Below are 17,477 nucleotides of genomic sequence, written 5' to 3' on the forward strand. Positions count from 1 at the left end.
GGACCCCTGGTCTATTCCCTTACTTATCGGTTTATATCATGACAATGTTTTTAGTCGAGTAGAATATTTATTATCACTAAATAATTTTAAATGGATAGCATCTAAATATTATATAGCACATATGGACATAATTTATGTTGAAAATATAAATAAAAATGTCATAAATATATGTAGAAATATATTATATACATTAAGGACACTAATATATATAATCCAGGTATAAGCAAATAATAAATACATTAATATTTCTACCAGGAAAGAAAGGATGTAAAGCAAGAGATTTGAACAAAAATAATGTTAAACAAATCATGGAAGGGTCATCATGTACTCAATTTTAATTTTGTTCTTATTTAAAAATTTCAAGAACCTAATAATAAGTCACAAGAAATGCCTATATTAGTACATTTCTGCTTAGTATATCAGGATCCACAGCAGAAAATAAATTACTGCTATGTGCCAATATTACATCACAAAAATAAGCAAAGGGGAAGGGAAAAGGGAGTGAAAACATAGTTACTATCACTAGCAAAAAAAAAAAAAAAAAGAATTTGAAAAGGAGATACCTATATACCATATCCTCAGCATTGTGTCCATTTATAAATGCCAAGCTGAAATAATGGCATTTCCTTTTTCTTTTCTATCTCTCTTTCTCTCTGTCTATCTCTCTCTCATTATGAAGGGTGGGTACAAACTATATTTTACTTCCAGTGAGTTTTAAGTTCAATACCCATAAAGGCCAGTTTTCTCCATTCTGCTTCATGGCCAAAGGCTGTACCTTGAACAACATATCCAATTGAGTCTCAAATCCATACAACTTATCACAAGGAAGGTCAATTTTAAAAAATAATCATTTTTTATATATGAAAAATATAATACCATTAGCTATTTCAAGAGGTTTGGGATATATTAGGATAAATATGAGTTTTTATCAAATGATGTAAGTACAATATAAATGATGTACAATATTTTTTAGCATTTGAGAGACCCAATAAAAATAAATCAAGATCCTAGAATGCCAGAGGGGGCATCTGTAGACATTTCAAACTGGGCTGTGCCTGGGTTAGTCATACAATTTTAAGTACCCATGGATGAAATTACTTAATTTTAAGCAATTGTCCATCATTCGCTTGAAATAAATAACAGAGCTTTAAACTTAATGATGAGCTTTCACATATACTAGTATAACTTGTGAATGCCTAAACCTATAAGATTAAAGAAAAATATCTACATCTAATCTGCAAATAATTGAGTTTTAAAAATAACTCTCAACTGGGAATATGTAGAAAAGATAATAACACATACCAAATTACAACAATAACCCCTTACATCTAGGACTAGGGAATCTATGTTTAAAAGCAATCTTTTAATCCCGAGTTTTTTGATCCTCTAGTCCTATTTAATTTAATATATAATCAACTATTTTCCATGCATTTCATTTCCTGTCTCCTGACAAAATACAAAATACAACAAATTACAAGTATGAAATACAAAAAAAATTGCTTAATCTTTTCACATTTTCTGTCAGAGACAAGAAAAATTTGACACTTTTGTAGATATAACCAGTCGGAAAAGAAGACCCTGGACTATGTAAGAATCGATTATTCTGTTACGGTGTGTAAGAGATTGTTGTAACTATTCCCAGAGGTGTCCTTTACGATTCACTCCACCGAACACTCCCTTACTCCACTGAAAAACTCTACTTATAGCATCGCCTTGCAAAATAAATCAGAAGTCACTTAAAACATTTTCTCTGAACTAGAATAAAATATCTTTGAGAACATGCTGATAAAGATCTTACTATTTTGTGGTATTCTGGTTTTCTAGGTGCAGAGCGAGACATAGTGCTTGATAGATGAAGAGTGGGATCTTCGGTTCCTTTCCTTTGGCTTTGTGTTGTGTTTGCAAGTCCCCCCTCGCTTTGAGACACAAGTGCTACCTGCTTTTGCTTCTTGCTGCACTGAAGAGGACAGTCATAAACAGGACTCTGCTGTAGCTGGTACTTTCCCAGCCATCAAGTAAGTACGGCTCCACTTGTGAGGGTGAGCTGTAATCTAGAGGCATGAAAGCTGAGAGTAGGAAGTCAGACCAGAAGCACCATCTACTGAAAATTCTTTAGCCCAAGGGAGTATGAGAGTGGTGTTTTGCTCTCATGCCAAGGCATTGTTTTGAAATCACAAACAGAAACCCTCACAATCCAAGATAGATCTAAAGGTTAGCATTATTCAGTCTTTGTATTGATTGTTGTGTGAACTCAAGACAGGATCAGCAATCTATAGGCACTAAATCCTGGGTTCAGACCTAATCAACTCTAATGGGTATCACATTATCCCCCAAACAATGGGTATCATAGATCCCATCTGGTGTGATTAGAAAATTTAAATATACCTGGTAACTTTTTACCCAGAACTAGCAATTTGAAGGAGTGATAGAATTTGGGGTGCTGATATTTTCTTATAAAACTGTTGCTCAAAATGGCTGCTCTACACTTTAATAATGTATGATGATCCTGGCAGAGAAAGCAAGCCCTTAGCTTCCTTTCAATAGTCCCTGAGATGTTGGCTATTGAAAGCTCTTTATTTACGCACAAGTATAGTTAAAGTTGAAACACGAAGCCCTCTCATCTTGGCAACTGCAGGGTGTGGAGGATCAAAACGTTTCCAGAAATAAAAGCATACAACTCAATTTAAGAAAGTAGTCTCTTACTTCATACAGCTTGAGTCAATTAGCCCTATGTGTTCTGGAGAATTCTAGCTATAAAGTGACAGACTACTGACGACTTTGAAGACCAGCATGGCATAGTTGAAAGAGCCCAGGAAGGTTGGGGAGGCTGAGGCTAAGCTGCAGTCCTACCATTTACTGGCTCTGTGACTTGGGCAAGCCATTTTATTGCTCTCCGGCTCAGTCCCCACATCTGCGAACGGCAGTAATAATGCCCACCTCGCAGAATAATTGTGAGTATCAAAGAGATAATGTGCACTATAAAGCACATTACAATGCACTATATAAACAATAATTACTAAAGATTATTCTTGAAGTTGAATATCTTGAATGGGATTCTACAATATTTAAGGTATTTCCATTCATGCCTTTGTTTTATGACCCCACTCTCAGGAAAATCAGTTTTGCTGGGCCGTAAGGTGTGGGGGGCTTTTCAGTAGCAGTTTCATAGCACCTTTATTTATGTAAACTTTACAGTTTACAACATGGTTTTAATTTTCTTTATCTCATTTTCATTCAACTACAGTCTGAGAAGTAGTCAGCATGGTAATCAATACCATGTTATAGGATAGGCATCTCAGTCAGAGAGGTTAGGAATATTTTTCAATGTTAGCTCAGTAGTAGGCAACAAAGAGTGAGTTAGGCTAAATTTGCTGATTCCAAATATAAAAACCTTTTTTTTTCTGAACACACTGTAACTACATTACAAAAATATTTTAGGGGTAGATTCACAAAAGCTACTAGTATGGTGACAGTATGTTGATGGGCCCAGTATTGGGCAATTCTGGCTTCTGCATGAGAGATCCCTGAAAAAAGCATAGAAAAGTTTTGTGTACTTGGTGAGAGGGGAGAGATCATAGATTAGAAATCACACAAGATGGTACGGGAATCAATTTCACAAAACTCTAGAGGTGTGGTATGGTGACATCAGGGCCACCATGAGAATGGACATCGTGATGAAGCACTGCTCTTCCTGCAGCAGGACCGCAGGCTTTCAGGCAGGTCCCTGCCAGGACTATTGTACAAAAGCACAGTCTGCACAAGCTCAGCCGTAGGCATGGCCTCCAGGACAGTGGTTTGCTGGTTTTCAGGCTGTGCAATGCAGTTGCTGTAATAAGTGCAAATGGCACCAGGTGTCAGGCCAGAGGGGTTGGGGTCAGACCAAACCTGGGCTCAGCAACTTTGGTACTTGGGTTTCATATAAAAAGAAGTAGCCTGGGGCACACAAGGCTCACTTGGATCTTCATTTAAATAGAAGAACGCAGGGAGGTTGTTTCAAACATGTACATGATCTATACCAGTGATGGCGAAGCTTTTGAGCTCGGCGTGTCAGCATTTTGAAAAACCCTAACTTAACTCTGGTGCCATGTCACATATAGAAATTGTTTGATATTTGCAACCATAGTAAAACAAAGACTTATATTTTTGATATTTATTTTATATATTTAAATGCCATTTAACAAAGAAAAATCAACCAAAAAAATAGGTTCGCCATCACTGATCTATACTGATTGTCCTGGCAGCAAACTAGAAACAAGAGTCATTTCAAAATAATGCATACGTTTTTCCTCTTTTATTAAGAGTCCTTTCAGTGTCCTAGGCCTGAATTTGGACGGAGGTTGAAAATAAGATGCATTCTTCAGGCTCATCATAGCTGCACTGCAGTGTCAATCAACCCAAGTAAATGGTGAGCTGGGCCACTCCCCTATGCTGGTCCTTTGGGAGGTACCTGGGCAGCTGAGTAGAGATTTGGGGAGAAGCTAAAGAGAAAAATCTACTAACCCGTCAGCCATATAATCACCATCCGAGATCATCCCCAACTCTCAGACAAGGCGAAGCCACGTCCAGCTGTTGTAGGCAACGGGAATGGCACCAGATGTTAGACCGGTGAAGTCAGACCAAACCTGGGTTCAGCAACCTCCGTACTTGGGTTCTGGCTAGGAAAGAATTCAGAGTCCAGACCCAAATTGTAAGAGAGCATTTACTGGGTAAATGACAGAGGTAGAAGAAGTAATTCCTAGAAGAAATGGGCTTGAGAAACAAGTTCTAGAGGTAAAGGAAGGGCTCTTGGAGCTTGAGAGTAAGGCGGCTAATGGGGCCTCCAGGGAGGGGGAAAGGGAAGGAAAGGCATGGGTGAGCTTCCGGGAGGGAGAGCACACTGATGCTCTGTCCTAAGGGCTTTAAGGATGGAGATGTTAGGGGAGGTCCCAGGGGGAGATCTCAATAGAATGTTCAGCAGTTTTCCAGGTGTATCCTTTCTGGGTTGTGTTCTCTACTGATTGATTGGCTGGCCACAGGGCAGGGGGACATTATTCAATGCAGCTGGTCCTGACATCAGCGTTGGCTGGTTTTATTGCTTATCTGGGCCTGGAGCTGAAGTACAACTAGGATCTAGATCAGTGGTTCTCTACCTTCCTAATGCCGAGACCCTTTAATACAGTTCCTCATGTTGTGGTGACCCCCCCAACTATAAAATTATTTTCGTTGCTACTTCATCACTGTAATTTTGCTACTGTTATGAATCGTCATGTAAATATCTGATATGCAGGATGTATTTTCATTGTTACAAATTGAACATAATTAAAGCATAGTGATTAATCACAAATACAATATGTAATTATATATGTGTTTTCCGATGGTCTTAGGCGACCCCTGTGAAAGGGTCGTTCGACCCCCAAAGGGGTCGCGACCCACAGATTGAAAACCGCTGACCTAGATGTTATCTCTAGGGAGGAAAGGTCAGGAGGTCCAATCACCCTGGGGTTAGGTCCTATTACCCTTCAATTGTCCTGTACAGCTGGGGCTTTTCCACCCTGATGACCCTCTGTACCTGGCCCATGGTCCTTGCTCTGCTCATGTCTGTCTAACTGCCTACAACACAGCTCCCATACGTCTTTCCCGGAGCTTATGGTTTTTCAGGCTTTATGTGTGGCCTAGTTTTAGATATATTGCTGGTAAGCAGCATGAATATTTTTAAATCACTTTCCAGCTCTGGTGTGGTGGTTAACAGCATTATCCAGACCACCTGGGTCCTATCCTGTTTCTTCTATTCATCTCTGTGTGACCCTGTACAATTTCCTTAATCTCTCTATACCTCAGTTTTCTCATAGGTAAAAAAGCTGAGGATAATACTAGTACTTCATCATAGGGTGATTGTGGAGGGTAAATAAGATAAAGTTCTTAGAATAGTGCCTGTCATAGAGTAAGCATCAGTAATTAATTGTTAGCTATTTAATTTTCCTGTGTGAACATTGGTGTGTTTGGTCTCATTTCTACCATTATTTTGTGTGGTTTTTTTTTTTTTTACCATCCTTTCCCTTTGTTTATTAACTCTTTTCCTATCAATATTCTCTGTTTGTTTTCTCTGTCTTTTTTAATGCCCTATACACTGTATTTTTATTATTTAATAATTCTACCTAAAACTTTACTGCTGTATTGAGATATAGTTGATATGCAATTTGATGAGTTTTGACCTATGTATACAACCGTGAAGCCATCAAATCAATCAATATAATTGACATTTCCATCACTCTGTTTTAATTGTGTTATCTTAGATTCTTTGACTATTTAGCATCCAATAATTACAGGGCCACACTAATAGGCAAAGCGATTTACATCTCCTGTGCGATCCAGAGCCCATACTCTGAAGCACCTTCTGATCTGTCATACAACAAGCCAATGTTTCCCCTACTCTGAATCAACCCAGGTCCTGGTACCAGGCAAGTAGTGACAGCCCCTATGCCCCAAAGCCCGACAGAATTCTTTAAACTAGCCAGCTCCAGGCTGGCTTCTCTGCCCTATCTTACCTTTTCCATGGAAACACCAGGGAAAGCTCTGGCCTAAGCTTTCTGCTCCGCCTTTCTGCCTCCTGACCAAACTTGTTGTTTCCTCATGTGGCCGTGGGTGGCCTGGCATGCCCCTTTCTCTTGGTAAATGTAAGTAATAAATTCTTTTTTCAGTGGTATTGGCCTCTCTGTGTCATCACGCAATCATCTCCATAAACTGAAATCCTGCTGGTACAAATGGTTACAATGCCCCCAAACTTTCTCATGCCTCTTGGTAATCTCTTTTCTCATTTCTCCTCCCCCATAACCTAGGCCAGTGGTCGGCAAACTCATTAGTCAACAGAGCCAAATATCAACAGTACAACAATTGAAATTTCTTTTGAGAGCCAAATTTTTTAAACTTAAACTATATAGGTAGGTACATTGTTATTAACTTAATTAGGGTACTCCTAAGGCTTAGGAAGAGCCACACTCAAGGGGCCAAAGAGCCGCATGTGGCTCATGAGCCGCAGTTTGCCGACCACTAGGCAAGTGCTGGTCTATTTTCTGTCAGTATAGATTACCTGGTAATTCACACTTTTTAGAATTTTATATAGTCACACATTATGTATTCCTTCCCTTGAATTTTTTATTTAGGAAATGATTTTGAATTTATTCTTGCTATTGTGTTGTTTCCTGTTCACAGCTATTGTAAGTAAAACTGCTATGGACATTCATGTACAAGTTTTCTTGTGAACATATGCTTTCATTCTCTTGAGCAAATACCTAGGAGATAAATGAGTGTGGTATACAGTGGATGTAGAGTTAACTTTTAAAGAAACTGCAATTTTCCAACTTTACATTCCTACCATCAGTGTATGAGGGTTGCAGTTACACTGCAATCCTCGCCAACATTTGGTATGGTCAGTATTTTTTATTTTAGCCATTTTAGTAGTCATACATATTTATAACCATGTATTGCCTTAGTTGTATCTTTTAAAGAGTAGTTATTCCTACGTCTTATAATTAAAGGAACATCTTAAGAATATCATATTTGGAAAGCTCACAGGTGGAGACCAAGATGGCGGCGTAGGTAAACACTGGAGACCGCTGCCGCAAACAACCATTTCAAAAATACAACTAAAAGACGGAACGGACATCACCCAGAACCACAGGAAGGCTGGCTGAAGAGAGACTCTACAACTAGAAGGAAAGAGAACAGCAAATCGAGGCTCAGAGGCGGCGCAGTGTGGAAAATACAAAGGTACCGAGGTGCGCGCGCAAAGCGGGCTGGTGGCTGAGGGCGCGGTTGTCGTTTTCTGTCGGGAGTGAGTCTCAGACTCTGGGCACCAGATCCGGGCGAGTCTCTAGGGACCCAGACTCAAACGGGAGAAGTGGGATTATCCGGCATCAGTTGGAACCTGAGGGCAGCTTTCTCTCCGAGGTTTGCAGCGGCTGCCGGGGTTCTGAGAAGCAGAGCCTCTGGGAACGGGACTGAGAGCGGCCATAACTGCTCCCTCCACCCACCCGCCCTGTTGATCCCGCCCCGCCCAAACCCTGCGCACAACCATTTGCAGATCGCCTCAGGCAAAGGCTGGATTCGCGCCTCCCCAGAGGACTGAAGTTTTCCACACAGGTGATTCCTACAGCCAGTCGGCCTGGTGGTCAAATCCCTCTAGTGTTAACTACAACAATTAAGGCTTGGCTAGAACAAGACTGCGCACAGAGACCACAAGGGGGTGCACCAAGAAAGCATAAAAGATGCGGAGACAAAAAAACATGACAGAAATGGAGGATATGGAGCTAAGAATCGCAATTTTGAGGGCTTGCCATAAATTTGTGCAGAGCCTCACGAAAACTAATGAGACCCTCGATGCTACGATAAAGAAATTAGAAAGTAAGCATACACGGACTGAAATAAAGAATATTATACCCAATAGCAGACCAGAGGAGCACAAGAATCAAACCAAAGATTCGACAAAAAACACCCAATTGGAAAAGCAAAATGAAAAAAGAATCCGAAAGTGTGAAGATAGTGTAAGGAGCCTCTGGGACAGCTTTAAGCGGACTAATATCAGAATTATTGGAGTGCCAGAAGATGAGAGACAGCAAGATATTGAAAACCTATTTCAAGAAATAATGGCAGAAAACTTCCCCCATCTGGAGAAAGAAATGGACTTACAGGTCCAAGAAGCGCAGAGAACCCCAAACAAAAGGAATCCAAAGAGGACCACACCAAGACACATCATCATTAAAATGCCAAGAGCAAAAGACAAAGAGAAAATCTTAAAAGCAGCAAGAGAAAGAGGCTCAATTACCTACAAGGGAATACCCATACGACTGTCAGCTGATTTCTCAACAGAAACTTTGCAGGCCAGAAGGGAATGGCAAGAAATATTCAAAGTGCTGAATACCAAGAACCTACAACCAAGATTACTTTATCCAGCAAAGCTATCATTCAGAATTGAAGGTCAGATAAAGAGCTTCACAGATAAGGAAAAGCTAAAGGAGTTCATCACCGCCAAACCAGTATTATATGAAATGCTGAAAGGTATCCTTTAAGAAGAGGAAGAAGAAGAAAAAGGTAAAGATACAAATTATGAACAACAAACATGCATCTATCAACAAATGAATCTAAGAATCAAGTGAATAAATAACCTGATGTACAGAATGAACTGGTGATTATAATAGAATCAGGGACATAGAAAGGGAATAGACTGACTATTCTTGGGGGGAAAAGGGGTGTGGGAGATGCGGGAAGTGACTGGACAAAAATCATGCACCTATGGATGAACACAGTGGGTGGGGAGTGAGGGTGGAGGGTGGGGTGGGAGCTGGAAGGAGGGGAGTTATGGGGGGAAAAAAGAGGAACAAATGTAATAATCTGAACAATAAAGATTTAATTAAAAAAAAAAAAAAAAAAAAAAAGAATATCATATTTGTACTCATCATTATTTTTTACTCCAGGTCTTTCCTCAGAGTTCATTTTCTCCTTGTTGAAAATGTATGTTAACAATCCTCTTACTGAGGTTCTGTGGGCAGCAAATTCTCTTAGTTTCATGTATTTTTATTTCGTTCTATCTTGAATGATTGTTTACCTGGTATTAAGTTACTCTATGTTGTCTTCTGGTCTCTGTTGTTGCTGATTAGCGTCTCCTGCTAGTCTATTGTCAGTCTTTCATAGGTTATGTATCCCCTCTTTCTGCTAGCTTTTAAGAATATCTCCTTATTTTTCATACTCTGTAGTTTTACTATGGCATGTCTATATGTGGACTTATCTTTACACTATTCATAACATCTAACACCATTCTGATGTGAGAACTTTCTTTGATTCTGCAAAATTCTCATTTATTTCTCTTCAAATAAACAGATCATGGAGTTGTTTAATTTGTCTTCTATTTTCTTTCATTAGTTTTAAAAAATATGTTATTTCTTTGTCTTTTTGTATTGCACTTTGGATGAATTCCTCAGCATTATGTTTCAATTCACGCATTATGTATTTAATCATGTCCAGTTGAGAGTTTCTTTGAAAACAGAAACTTATATCTTACTCACTTTTTATAAGCCCAACCAAGCCTAGTCAGGTGCCTTTTATATAGAAGTTATAAAAAATTTGATCATTTTATTTCTTCTTTATAGATATATAACTTTATTAGTACCCAAATATTACATTTCCATAGAACAAAATATATTTTATAAACAAATTTACAACTTAATTTATAAAGCAACACATTATTAATTAGATTCTGTCAATCCAAATAGATTTTTATGCAAAGTTAGAATGCTTTTGTTGTGATTCGGCTTTAGGGTTACACAAAACTTGTTCTGCTCTTTTTGGGAAAGTTTTTGGAATCTTCTGGCAGAACTCTTGGGCTATGGACACACCAGAGCTGTGAATTTTTGGGTCACTTTAGTTTTTTGTAATTTCCATCAATTTTAATGCCATATCCTGGACTAGTAGAAAAGTAAGAATGTTTGCTGTTTTGCTTCCAATGCTCTATTTGCTGGTGCTGAGCATTTTGGGTCACACAGAGCAGCCCATAGAATGATGGCAGTAGTTTGCTTTTCAAGCAGGCCATCCTCTCTTTAGTGGGAAAATACACTAAAGAAGTTACTCCTGTCTCTCATACCAGATGAACCCTCTTTCAATTTCTCCCAGCTGTAACCTGAATGAAGTGCATTTATTAGGTTAGGACTCCCAAGGGGCACATGGGTAGATGCTAGGGTCCTTTCAACATATAAGGATGTTGGTTGACTGACACAACCAGTTAAACTAGTAAGATCCCATAAAATGGTTACAGCTCAAGAAGTCTAATGATCAGAAAGGGCTCCGCGCTGGTTGGTGGAAGAGCTTCCCAACGATGGGCTCAACTCTCAACAATATCGCGTGTTCTCTGCAGAGAAGTGGAACATGGATCAATTCTTTAATTGCTGCTTTGACTCTTGGCGGGCAGCAACTGTTCTCCTCCTCCACATTCAGATGTCCGTGTCAGGTTGGGAAAAATTTCTACTATGGTTCTGCTTTCCTAGTCATTCCTGCCTTGATCCTTCTGGTTGCTGGCTACGCTCTGAGAAGCCAGATGTGGACAATTTCGAGTGACTACTGCTGCCACTGTACCCCTCCACACCGGAGAATCGGCTTCCTGGAGCGCAAGCTGGCTTGCCTCAGGTTCTTCAGCATCACCGGCAGGGCACTCGTTGCTCCATTGACGTGGCTGGTGGCCACCCTGATGACAGGCACCTACTACGAATGTGCAGCAAGTGAATTTGTAACTGTGGACCATTACCCAGTGTTTGACAACATCAGTGCCAGCAAACGGGAGGAGATCTTAGCTGGGTTTCCATGCTGCAAATCAGCTCCTTCTGACATGATCCTGGTAAGAGATGAAGTAGCTCTTCTGCACAGATACCAGTCACAAGTAAGTTCTTGATTTTTTTTTCTGTTATCCTCTCCCATAGTAACTATCATGGGAAACATTTCGCATCCTGCTGCTTCTCATATTGTCTGTTCATAGAACACAAACTAGGTGTCAATCATCAAAGTGATCTACTGAGCAGCTATATAAATACAGTTAGGATATGGGGCTTTGGCATCACAGACCGGGGTTTAAGTCTTGCTTTGCTGTTTAGTAACCTGCAAAACCTTCAGCAAGTTAGGTAACTTCTTTATGCTTCACTTTTCTCGGATGTAAAATGGGGATATTAATGGGATCAACTGCATAGGGTCGGTGTGAGGAATAAATCAGCTAATATATCTAAAATGCTCAGTACTGTGTCCAGAATCTATATCTGTAAAAACAATGAATTTTAGATATTGTTATTAAAATTATTATTACCATATGAGTAATTTTCATCTTGCTACATATATATTCTTAAATATGAATTCTTATAAATTAAAATATCTAAAATTATAGGAAGCTTAAATATAATTAAAATTAAACAAGAATGATGGTCTTAAATTAAGTGGCCTTGGACAGGTTTGTGTGAGGAGTTGGATGAGGGAGTGGGAGGAAGGCCTGAAGCACTTTCCCACATGTCTCCTAGGACCCTGCGAATCCAAACCTGTGCGGCTTCCCCAAGTCTTTCTGCTCTTCTTTTTCTGTCTTCTCCCCCTATTGGAACTCTCCTCAACTTCTTGCATCTGTTGAACTCCTCTTTAATGATTTAAGTGTGAGCATCACCTCCTCTGAGAGGTATTCCCTGATACTCTTCTCCTTGAAACAAGTCCACTTCTCTTCCATTGTGCTCCCCCAAAACCCTGTGCTTACACATATCAAAAAAATGACATCTTTTACCATATTTCTTCGATTGTTCTTTTGTCTCTCTCTTTAGGCTTAAAGACTGCGGCTTTGGCAGTCTTTAAGACCGAATGTGTCTTAAATTATTCACAACCAAGCACCATGCACAGCACATGGTGGAGGTCAACCTGGGGCTCAGTCAATGACAGCTGATGAATTAATGGGCATCTGAGATGGCCTTTCCTCCACCACGCTGGCCTCTATTAAGTTTAATTGTGATGAGCACGTTGTAGGCTTTAGCCTCCACAGAGGGCAGCTATCTTAGCGTACACACACTGGAATCCCAGGCGTGTTGGTGAATACCAAACTGTGGAAGAGACCTTCACCTTCCAGACTATGGCTGCCTACTGCTGGCTTCCCCAAATGTATGAAATTTGTGTCTCTCACTTTATGTAACAACTGCTGAATACTGAAAAGAAGAAGAATTAAAAGGGGCGGGGAGGGAAGGATTGTGAGAGTAGAAAACAGCCATCAATATTTAATGGTGGAAACTAAATAGTTACAAATAAAATCTAGTTCATTTTCCTTTCAAAGTATATTTCAAAAATAAGTCATAAAACTAGCCAGCAAATGACTATTTGAAGGGAGAGGAAAAGGAAAACAATAAGTCGTTATACATTTAGGAACATAAGAGTCTGCTCACTGGCTTTCTTCTTTGGTCATAAAAAAATAAAAGGAAAGAGCAAACCAGGAAGAAATATTAATGAATACTTGTTGGCACATCATTGAAGACGCCTTAGGAGGCTACCATTATTATCTATGATATCATTTTCATCACCATCATTATCAAATATTTATTAAGCCCCCAGAGAATGCATGGGCCTGTACCTGATGGTTGAAAAGTAAGGTTGAGCTAAAAGCAAAGAACATACTGTATGTACCTTTATGCAAGATAGTTGGTGAGTTATAGCGTCTGCTACTTCAAGGACAACACTTAGAATTCATTCAAAACCCTTTGTAATCCAAAAACCAAGTTGAACGGGTTGGGCCTGTACCCCCATCATACCCATATCCATATCAAATGATCATCACCTTGTTAGTACATGAAAAACTAGAAAAACAAATACCTTGTCCACAGTTTGGTCCTGTTTTGTGGGAATCCCTCTTACTATGGCTATTTCTTGAATATTCGAAGCATTGATGCTTTCTGTTTTCCTTTTAAATAATTACATGAAGATGCTGGGCTGGATTTTGATCACCTTGGCAACCATCATTACCCTCGTCTCCTGCTGCTTGGTAAGGTGCTGCTCTCCCCTCACCTCCCTGCAGCACTGCTACTGGACCAACCACCTCCGCAACGAGAAGGAGCTCTTTGAGCAAGCTGCAGAGCAGCACTCACGCCTCCTCATCATGCAGCGCATAAGGAAACTATTTGGCTTCGTTCCTGGAAATGAAGATGTCAAACACATCCGCATTCCTTCGTGTCAGGACTGGAAGGACATTTCAGTACCCAGTCTTCTCTGTATGGGTGATGACTTGCAAGGTCACTATAGCTTCCTTGGAGGCCAGGTGGATGAGGCTGAGGAAAGCACACCAGGAGGTATTGAATTAAAACCTTGATTATAGCACCTCTCCCAATTCAAGTTGCTTAACACGTACTTTATTCTTATGATGATGGAGTTTCAATGTAATTCCTTTATTTTTTACTCTTTCTTCTATTATGTGCAAAACGCCATTTCCAAAATCAATTTGATAATTGTGCCAATGTCTCTTTTTGCCTATATCTGTCTTATTAAAACAAAATGGAATTTGGAGTTATATCACCATTTGAATCTTGGTTCTGTTATTTAATAGCTGGGCAAAAATTACTATTTTTAGTGCTATTTCATTGTACATAGTAGCTACCTCACAGAGCTGGTGTAAGGATTAAATATGGTAACATAAGCAAAGTGCATAGCACAGTGGCTTTCCTAAAATAAGTGCTAACAAATGTTACCTTCTCCCTCCTCTTTGCATTTCATGTCTGTATCACTATTTTCCCTGTCTCTATTTTCTGATTTTCTTTCTTTTTTTTTCTTTCTATCTCTAAATGCAGAAATGTTTCACTACTTCTGCCTCTACACTTACATATCTGACCTTTTGGAAACCAGGATTAAAAGTCCGTTCATGGTGACATGTAAGGGAGAAGCCCATTGAAGGAAGTCTTGAGTCATCCTGCCATAACCAGGGAAAGATGATGCATTATTGTATCATCATTAGTATCATAAGTACTATCTGTAGCACATCTGTACTGGGAGCATTTTTATAGCTACGACATATAACACTGTGCTTTTTCATTAATTGTAATTTTGCAGTCAAAATCCATTTGAGGAAGCAAGACTGTCACCTATATTTGCATATTCTTTATCTACAACTCCAAAAGGGAGACCTACCTGACTTTCCTCTGTGTGACTTTGCATTTCTAATATTTGACAGTTTTCTTATTTATCTTGATTATTTCTGATATATCCGGTGTCTTGTGCCTGATTTTTGCCACATTTACATGGGCAACTGGGTCATTGGCCAAAATAAGCAAAATGAGGGCTTGTATTTATTTTTTAAACCAAAACAATGACTGCTTGCTGGGCAATGGACCAAATGCCAATAGTCAAGCTGACGTTCAAGACTCAGAGAAGTCAAGCAATTTGCTAAAGGTCACACACTTAGAAGTGATGGAACCGGAATCCAGTAGCCTGACGTCTGACCATGCACTCCACTGCAGTGCAGCAACAGAAGGCGGATTATCAAACTTCCAGGGCCTTGTGGGTGTAGTTTTTCAATGAATAACTAAAACATCCTGAGTTCCAATAAGATGCCATATCACACCTGAGTCCCTCTTTTTCCACTGCCACTGTACCTGCATGCACAAGGGCTCACCTTCAACTTTTCCCTGCTCCATGAGGCATCACTGGATCTGAGCCACTCAAAACCAGTAGCACTGATTCTATTAGCCACAGCTACTCGCTGGACCAGAAAGCTCGGGTATGCTCTTTCTCATGCAGGGAGTGGCAGAACACTGTAATCCTCCATTTGTTTTCAATAGGCCATAGTTTGAAGAGTCCAAGTGAATGTCAGGAAATCATACTCTCTCATTCATATGGTCTTATGCAAGTCAATCTCTCTGGGACATAATGATCCCCGACAAGAGACAGGGGCGGGTGATTAAATTGTGGGAGTGGGTGATTAAACTATATTGAGTCATGGACCCCTTTGAAGAGCCATTCTGGGAAAAGCTATTTTGAGGAAATATCCAGAAAAAACTGCGTGCGTGTGAGTGCGCGCGCACACACACACACACACACACACACAGGCTTATATACCTCAGAGTTTGAATATTGTGGTAGGCTGACTAATGGCTCCCCCAAAGGTGTGCATGTTCCAATTCCTGGAACTTGGGAATGTTACTTTATAATTTATGTGGCAAAAGAGACAATGCAGATGTGAAGTTAAGGATCTTGAGGTGGGGATATTATCCTGGTGGGACAGATATAATCACGAGTCCTGATAGGAGGGCCACAGGAGGACTCAGAGAAGGCAAAGCAGCAACAGAAGAGGAGTGCGGAGGACTGTGAGCATGGTGCCTGGGACATTACCCATTACTGGCTGGAGGGGGTCATGAGCCAAATCAAGGAAACAGATTCTCCCCTGTACCCCCAGAAGGAACACAGCCCTGTGACAGCTTGACTTTGGCTCACTGAGACTGGGTCTAACCTGTGTCAGAACAGGAAGAAATATCTACTGTTCTTACAGGACTCTGAGATAATAAATCTGCCTTGTGTTAAGCCACTACGTTTGTGGTAATTTGTTAGCATGGCAATAGGAGATGAATACGCATACCAACACATTTCAGGAGTTTATGGACACACAAGCCTGTCATGAATGACACCCTGTGGATGAAGACCTCTTCAAGGTAATTTCTAGGACAGGCATTCTGTGATTCTACATGCACTGATGCTCCGCCCTAGGCAAAACCATTGCTCCTGTAAATTAAATAAATATATCTATAATATTATAAAACACACTGCATTCTAATATTTTAAGTTGGTTTAAAGTGCAACCCGGGCATGTGCCCTTGACCAGAATCGAGCCTGGGACCCTTCAGTCCAGCACTCTATGGACTGACCAAACCCGCTAAGGCTACTGTAAAATATTTTATAATGTGGACATATTCCATTGGAAATGTGAGAAAACAAATGCCAAAGGCGGGGGGTGGGGGATGGTGAGTAATCTGGATCTATGAGGTGCTTTGTTGTATATACACTTCATAAATCAAGAGTAATCGGCTTTTTGTTGATTTTCACTTCGAGATAATTCGAATTTGAGAAAGCTGCCTACAAAATAAGCATCTTTACCCAGTAATAATTTAATAGATCCCATGAGATGTATATTCTGTTCCAAGTATTTCCTGGCAGACCTGGAACAGGAAAATTTTGTAGGCAATCAGGTAGTGCCTGCCGCCAGCCAGGGCAGGGCGTTCTGCGTTCTGCCTCCTTCTCATCTTTATCTGGGACCCGGCCCCGTGCGCCAGTTTCTTCCTCGCCCAGTGCTCTCCGACCCCCTTCCCCGAGCCCGGGGGATTCCGACCAGGGGTGCCGACACCGTCTACAGCACCAAACCCGCCGGGGTGGCAGCGGGTCCTGTGCTCGGGGCGCCGCAACGCTGCCACCCACCGGGGCTGCGCGCCTCCGACCAGGCAGCCCGCTGGGGCGGCGCGTCTGTGTCTTCCCAGGCTCCCAACAGCCCTTCACCTCGCTGTCCTCCGGTCCGGACCGCGTGGAGATGCCGTGCTCTCCCAGGTGGGTCAAGCGCAGTCATTGCACCAGGATCTGAACACGGTCTCACCACCTCCACTCGCACAGCTCGGGTCTAAGTCACCACCGTCTTTTGCTTAGATTGTTACCATAGCCTCCTAACTGGTCCCCGTACTTCCAGGCTTCGTCCCGCTTACGTATATTTACACTTGGTAGCCAAAGTCAGATTGGCCCTCTCCCAGCGAAACCCTCCAATGACCCTACCTGACCTGTAATCCCGCCCCCTCCCCGCCCCCCAATCCCCACCCAGGTCCCTGCGCACCAGCCACACAGGCTTCCGAAATACCAAGTGGGCTCCCGGGCCAGGAGCTCTGCCTTGCTCCCTCTGCCCAGAAGCTCTTTGGCCGCTGACAAACCCGTAATTTGTCGGAACCGAGGTATCCAGGAAGGTAAGCTCCGTGCATGTG

General features: G+C 41.0%; 2 protein-coding genes across 5 annotated transcripts in view; one reads left to right on the top strand and one right to left on the bottom strand.

Moving 5' to 3' along the window:
* The window catches only part of TRAPPC3L (trafficking protein particle complex subunit 3L), a 51,353-nt gene that overhangs the window by 32,831 nt on the left and 1,045 nt on the right, over window positions 1-17,477 (bottom strand). The window contains exons 2-3 of one of the 4 annotated variants that reach the window (XM_070417519.1): window positions 13,348-13,799; window positions 4,501-4,655 (exon numbers count right to left, since the gene is read on the bottom strand). The gene's annotated coding sequence lies outside the window, so the exon portion shown is untranslated. Of the gene's footprint in view, window positions 1-4,500; window positions 4,656-13,347; window positions 13,800-16,611; window positions 16,769-17,007; window positions 17,253-17,477 lie in introns of those variants that run through there. The other 3 variants (XM_070417520.1, XM_070417521.1, XM_070417518.1) reach the window with 3 other exon arrangements.
* Window positions 10,844-13,840, top strand: CALHM4 (calcium homeostasis modulator family member 4). The gene is made up of 2 exons (XM_070417523.1): window positions 10,844-11,401; window positions 13,457-13,840. The coding sequence occupies exons 1-2, from the start codon at window positions 10,844-10,846 to the stop codon at window positions 13,838-13,840; spliced, it is 942 nt and encodes a 313-aa protein (XP_070273624.1).

This window comes from Myotis yumanensis, unplaced genomic scaffold (genome assembly GCF_028538775.1).
Source record: "Myotis yumanensis isolate MYYU_CA2020_CCGP unplaced genomic scaffold, mMyoYum1.0.hap1 SCAF_6, whole genome shotgun sequence".
Classification (NCBI taxonomy): Eukaryota; Metazoa; Chordata; class Mammalia; order Chiroptera; family Vespertilionidae; genus Myotis; species Myotis yumanensis.